Here is a 6,579-nt window from a genome sequence, read left to right on the forward strand (position 1 = left end):
CTCCCTGCTCCCCACCCTGGCCGTCACTCTGCTCCTGGCTGGGGCACGGCAGTTTGTCGTCTACTCATACAGCTTTTATATCAACACCAACCTCAGGATCATCTGCTTGAAGACAGCCTTAAAGAGGAACACTAAATTTGAGTATTCATGAGCATAGTTTTCACTGGATACAGTATATCAGAAATGATCCCTATGAATGTAACTGGCATAAAAACAGATTTGAAATTTATTACCATGTAGCACTCACAAATCTGTCTTGGGAACAGAGACGCATCCCTCGCCACAGCCTCAAAAGCTTTATTAGAAGAAGGCATTTTACATCTGAGTATTTTAAAGAATTCTGCCTATTAATTCTCACATAAATATGCCTTATTCCAGACAGAAGTTTGTAACAGTAAAGAGTAAAATTACATTTCACACTGTATGATTATTTTATTGCTATAATTTGTGATATTACTACAACAGCAAAGTAGCTCCATTCTCAGAATGATCATTGATCTGAAGAGACACCAACACACTAACAACAACACACACTCCTCTGTGTTGCCTATACATCCATATGAGGCATTTGGATTCTTCTGATTTTAACTTTAGCCACACTTTTACTTTTTTTAAAGCTGTGTTGTTCATGTAAAGTATGTCAGCAACAGTCTACTGCTGCTGCCTGAATGTTTAATGGTGATACAAACACAAAATAGTAAAAAATTATTTTTAAATTATCAAAATAGTTGCAGATTTTGTTTGATCACTAATTGATTATTGGACTTACTGTTGCGACTCTAGTTGTGAACCTGTGAAAGGTGCTTTTGATGATGACCCTTGAGGTAAATGAAAACTAGCAGGTTTGATTATTATTATTTCCATGTCAGCCAAAGTCATGACATGAGGGGAAAAAAATCTACTGCACACAACTATCATATTGTTATAGTAGTAGTCAGTTCCCTTTTTCTGTTGTACTTCATTTCCAGTGTAATTTTTAGATCTGGTCATACTGAAGTAAGCTTTGGGATGTGGTTGGGGAACCTTTTTTGATCACCTAAAACGATGTATGTGAAGTACTCTGAAACACAGCCCTGCACCATTACTTTTTTTTATAGTTTTACTCTAATAATAGATGTCCTGCCGGAGGCTTAAAAGCCAGCCGACACCTGTTCAGCCAAACGGGAAGAAGAAATGTCTGTTATGATGATCAGTGGAAGGTTGATTTATCTGCTTGCAGTTGACTTAAGCTATTTAGTGCTTTATGGCGTTTAGCCTGTCATATCAAATTTATGATCTAAATCAGGATACAAGGAACATCATGTTTCAGTTGGCAACCTTAACTTTATTGTTCTCAAGGATAGAAGAATAATTAAATGATTTATACAAGGAACATTGTTTTTCAGGTGGCAACCTTAACTTTATTGTTCTCAAGGACAGAAAAATGAAACAGAGAACACTCAGAGGTTAAAATAAAACGTATAAAACAGGCCCTAAAACAACCGCTCAAACTGAACTGCTTTTTTTTTTTTACATAATGACCTTACTGACCTGCACTAGTACTTATTGTATCTTAAGTTTCAAAAGTGCTTCACATGGTAAAACAGTTGGTGATTCAGAAAAAGTGAAAAGATATTTTGTTTTATATAAAATACAAAAAAATTAATCAGCTGTCTTTGTTTGACAGTGTCAGTTGTTGTCTACTAACTGGAGAAAATATATAAAATATATATACATATCATGTTTATAGCTGGATTACCAGCAGTGGAAGAAGTACTGAGATTCTTTACTTAAGTAAAAGCAGCAGTACCACTGTGTAAAAAGTAAAAATCATGTATTCACACTGATCAGCACTGAAATATACTAAAGACCCAAAAGTAAAGTAGATTGGCACATTAAAATATAACATTATTGATCAATTATTGAGTACATCACATTTAATGTTGCAGCTGGTTAAGTTTTTAACTATCTTAAATTATAATTTGAAGTAGGTGCAGGGTAGCTTGTGAATTTCCCACTGGGGCTCAGTAAAGTCTTATGATTATACTGCTTTGTTTTATCCATGTGATTCTGGAAAGTAACAAGTTATCAAATGACTGTAGTGCAGTAAAAATACAATATTTTCCTCGAAAGTGAATTCTATGAAGAAGCAGAAAATGAAAGGTACTCAAAGTGCAGATACTTCAAAACTGTGGTACTTAAGTGCAGTAAATGTGCTTAGTTTCCACCATGGAATACAGTTTTAAAGATTTCACCAGGCTTTTCGGCTGCTGGGGTGCGGCCTGGGTCAGGCAGCAGCTCGGCCACCTCAAGACGGATATGTCCGGTCAGACCTCCATGGATGGATGGATGCAGCTCATCAGGGACGGCGCTGAGGGATTAGCCGGATTTTAGGACAAAAACAGGTAGGTTTTAACACACTGTGTTTTTTTAAACGACTGGGGATAAACTGAAAAGACACATACACACCTGTCTACAAGTATATTTTTGTGTGTCTTCTTAAAATAAGCTCGGTAAATTGTTCGTATTAAGAAAGCCAAGCAATGCTAACAGCTACTGTTGCTAGCATCTGGTCAGGGAGTGTCCGACTGACAGCACCAAATATCAGAGTCAAAAGTGGTTTTAATACCAGTTACAATCGTTAAAAAAGACAGTATTTACGCATTTAAATGAGTAACTGTGCTACCATGGTCATTATAGACATTTAATGAGCTTTGGTTGGTGGTTATGAAGCCAGCGTGGATCCAGATATACAGTCCTAAAAGGATGATTAAGCTCTGTTCTCGTTTAAATTAATTCCCAATCCGGATTGTTTTCCCTAATTCTTTCATTTTATTTGGTTAAAAGGGAGAAAATGTGATGTCAGGTAGCAGCCACACCCGTGCTGTGATTTATTATGATTCCCACCAGACATACCAAGAAATAAAACTATGTGCCTGTTTATCTTGATTTGGATTTATTATGCGAGTTAATCAAATTACCCGGATGACATTATTCTGGTCAACGAGGCAGTGGGATATGCTAGGAGTATGGGTGTTTTCAGGTTTAAACACACTAGATGGCAAAAAATGACAGATTTAGCTTATGCATGTCACGTTATTTAGGGCCATGATAGACATTTTTATTTGTTCTGTGTGGATGTTTTTTGTTGTTGTTGATCATCCAGGTAAATTGGGCACTATTCATGCTGAGTGCATAAACATGAGTGAACAGATTTTGGCCCTGGGTTGTATGGGTGACCTATTTTTCCTGTATGCATGCAGTGATGAGAACAGGCATGATTATTACTAGCATGCATGTAGTTATCAATTCATCTACCTAATATTTCTGAATTTCTCAATTGTTGATTTAAAAAACGCCTAGACAGAGAGAATAATGCTTACAATATGTTCCCAGAGTCCCAGGTGGCATTTTTAAATAGCTTGTTTTATTTGGCCTACAGTTAAGAATCTAAATCTACTTACAAAGATATGAGATGACAGCAAATTCTCGAATTTTAGAAGCTGGAACCAGAGGATGTTTGACATTTTTGCTTGATTAAAAGTCTTTAAAGGTGCATTAACTATGATTTTTGTACATTATCTGACAAAACAAGTGAAAACTAGACAGGATGTGGTGTGTCAGCTATACTACCCCCCCAAACATTTTGGTTTTCTGGCTGTGAGTAATCAATTTTATAACATCGCTTTAGGTATACGTTCTGCCTTTATCATTATTCTTGATATAAAATGAACAAATTACTGCACTAACTTAATTTAAACAAAATCAGATGAAACTATTTGAAAATAAAATGAATTATATACCTTTTAAATAAATTTTCTTTTGATATAGCAAGTTTGCAGTTTGACCAATCTCTCTCACACGCCAAACTTCATTCGTATTATTCCTTTTTCATATGATCTTAATATATGGACACGGACACGCTCCTCTTTACCTTGTTTAGTGATGTCAATTTGTTCCTCCTGGACCGGCAGACTATCCGAGCTGCAGTGTGATTGAAATGTTCCTTCTGGAAGTGTCACCTTTGCTCCTGCAATATTCCTGTACACTGCTCTAAATAGGCTGGCAGCATGAGCCGGTAACGCCTCTTTCTCTGCCACTGTCCTCATCTTTGTTTAGGGGGCAGTTCTGATTTTAGCTGTCTGCTAGTGGTCTCTGTTTCTTCAGTGAGAACTCGTCTCTTCCTCAGACAAATCACCACCACCCTTCTCTTGGTTCTGTCTGTGTCATTTGCATAAAAGGGTGCAAAGAGACTGCAGAGGTTTGTGTCCCTCACCATTGCAAACTGTATATAACTCACTTGTGTCTAAAGTCTTAGGTTGCATTTAGTAAATTTAAGCTGTTCTTCAGTCTTTCTAAACAACTGTTGGAGTTTTATCTTGGCACTGAAGCTACAAACATGGATACTGCCTCAGTCAGGATATCCCTACTGTACATGTAGGATACTACTGAGCCTAGTCAGTACATTTTGTATCCTGGTCCTTGCTTGGTTGCATTATTTGGTAGGAGAAAGCTGTTTTTTTGTTTTGTTTTGTTCTACTGCAGAAATGCACATTCTTCCAACATCTCTCATCGGCCTCTGAGCTGAGAGCTTTTCAACAGAAATCCTGCAGATGACGACACAGAAAAAGCCCCAGCCACGCAGTTAGCTGATAAAGGAGTGTTAATCCTTGCTCTGCGATGGGCCACACCATCATACTGGGCCCTAATGCAGTCTGCTGGCTTTTGGGCCTTTTGTGTCCAACCACAATGAAACTGCATCCAGCTGGTTCACCTTCCCCTGTTTGAAAAATACTTATCAAGGAAATGTTTTTTTTTGAAGAAGAAGAAGAAATTTGACATAATCTGATGTAGACTGCAGAGCTTTAGAATACACCTGGGCTCTTAAAATATTTCTTTGCTGTACTGATAGCCATAAAGCAGCAGTTTTGTTTTTGACTAATCATTAACTGTAGTAATTATTACAGGGTCTGTACTTTAATGACTTGTCTTATCAGGACTTAAACTGCTCTTTGATCAGCATCAAAGAAGTGCAAAACTACTGCAGACTTCTGTGTCCTGCCAAATTAGGAGGACATGCATGGGAATAATGACTGTCAAGTTTATTTTGAGGAGCTTTTGAGAGGTGTGTTTGCAGGCGTTAGGACCCAGCTCCTCCGTGTGGGCCTACACCACCCTCCCTCCTGCAGAAGCCAGTGCAGACAGTAGCGCAGGGCAGTGTTGCCGCTCAGCTGATGGAATCACAGCAGAACAAGCCTGGCTGTTTTGGGTTTTGTTTTTTTTTTACCCTTCTTTGCTCTGCTGTTTTTTTTCTGATCCATTCATCGGGGGTGGTGGCACAGCACCATCTTCCCCTAGGAACTTCCTGACAGACCCAGAGGCTGCTGTCAGAGTAGAAGAGGAGGGACGGGGGGTTTTGAGGGCCAGAGCTGTACTGTGATGATCAGGAGAGGGATGGTGTGATTGTGAGGAAGAGGAAGGCGCTTCACCAAAGCATCACCGAGCCCCCTTCCCTCCACTCGACCCCCCTCTGTCTGGCTCCCCCCAAATAGCGTGCTCCTTCAGTTAAGAGTCCTGGGAGGTTGGGGGGGGGCTTGGCGATCAGGGAACATGTCACAGACTAGGAGGAACGCATACCCCCGGGTAAGTGGTCATATATCCCAGTTAGGTGAGCGAATGAGCCAGACTGTGGTGTTTAACTTAGTCTTGATCTGTGCGCCATTGTTTCTGTTCTGTCTGATCAATTAGCTTCACTCTGTCGTCTCCTCCTTGATGGTTTCTACTTTGTATAGAAGGGTTTCTAATCCATTTCAGCGCTGCCTTCCTCTGTCTGAATTGTCACCTCTTTGTTCGACTCAGACCCTTCTCTGGGCTCAAGATTGTTGCTGTGATATTGGGGTTCAGACGTCTGTGATAACTTGACTCTCTGGCCCTCTAAATTAGGAGATGATGTATGGCAGGGAGGTAATAGGATCATAAAGCTTTTTATTACTCGCAGACACAATTTGTACTTCCCAGAAGACTTCCTGTTTGTCCTCTGTGTCTGAGTCAGCCAGCTTTTCTGTCACCTCCAAGGATGACATCAGTGCATGCTACACACAGTACAGTGCTTTCCTCAGATCACAGAACACCAAACGTCCTCAACAGCCTCACAAGTTTCATCAGTGCCTTTATCAGAGCATCATGAGTTGGTACCTTGTGGCAAATGAGGCTGTATTTTTATTTTATTTTGACAATACTGGCATTTTACGCTCGCGTGTGTTGTAAAAGTAGAGTGGCGTTAAATAATTCAGCACGCCCTCCTCGGGTCCAGCACGCGGCAGACAGGTCGAAGCAGTGACTGAACAACACTAAATGCTTCATTACAGCGTGTTGGCTTGAACAAGTTAACCCAGTTGCAACACTTAAGTTTTTATTTTGAGTCAAAGAAAGCATGAAGTATAACACACAGTAGGTGTTTAATTGCAGACTGGTTCGTTGTTACTGCTGCTGAAGAAACGCAGATTCTGTTATGAATCCGAAGCGACTGTGTCTTTAAATAACGCTTGAATAAAAACTGAGGACACAACTGCGACATTAAAGCTCTTGATTCGAATGCAG

At 39.7% G+C, this 6,579-nt stretch overlaps 1 protein-coding gene across 1 annotated transcript in view; it reads left to right on the forward strand.

The window, feature by feature from the left end:
* The first annotated feature begins 5,216 nt into the window (after window positions 1–5,216).
* dctn1b (dynactin 1b) overlaps window positions 5,217–6,579 on the forward strand; it is a 33,580-nt gene continuing 32,217 nt past the window's right edge. The window contains exon 1 of the mRNA XM_020604136.1: window positions 5,217–5,622. Within this exon, the coding sequence (XP_020459792.1) occupies window positions 5,590–5,622 (33 nt within the window). The 5' untranslated portion in view covers window positions 5,217–5,589. The remainder of the gene's footprint in view (window positions 5,623–6,579) is intronic.

This window comes from Monopterus albus, unplaced genomic scaffold, assembly GCF_001952655.1.
Source record: "Monopterus albus unplaced genomic scaffold, M_albus_1.0 scaffold64.1, whole genome shotgun sequence".
Classification (NCBI taxonomy): Eukaryota; Metazoa; Chordata; class Actinopteri; order Synbranchiformes; family Synbranchidae; genus Monopterus; species Monopterus albus.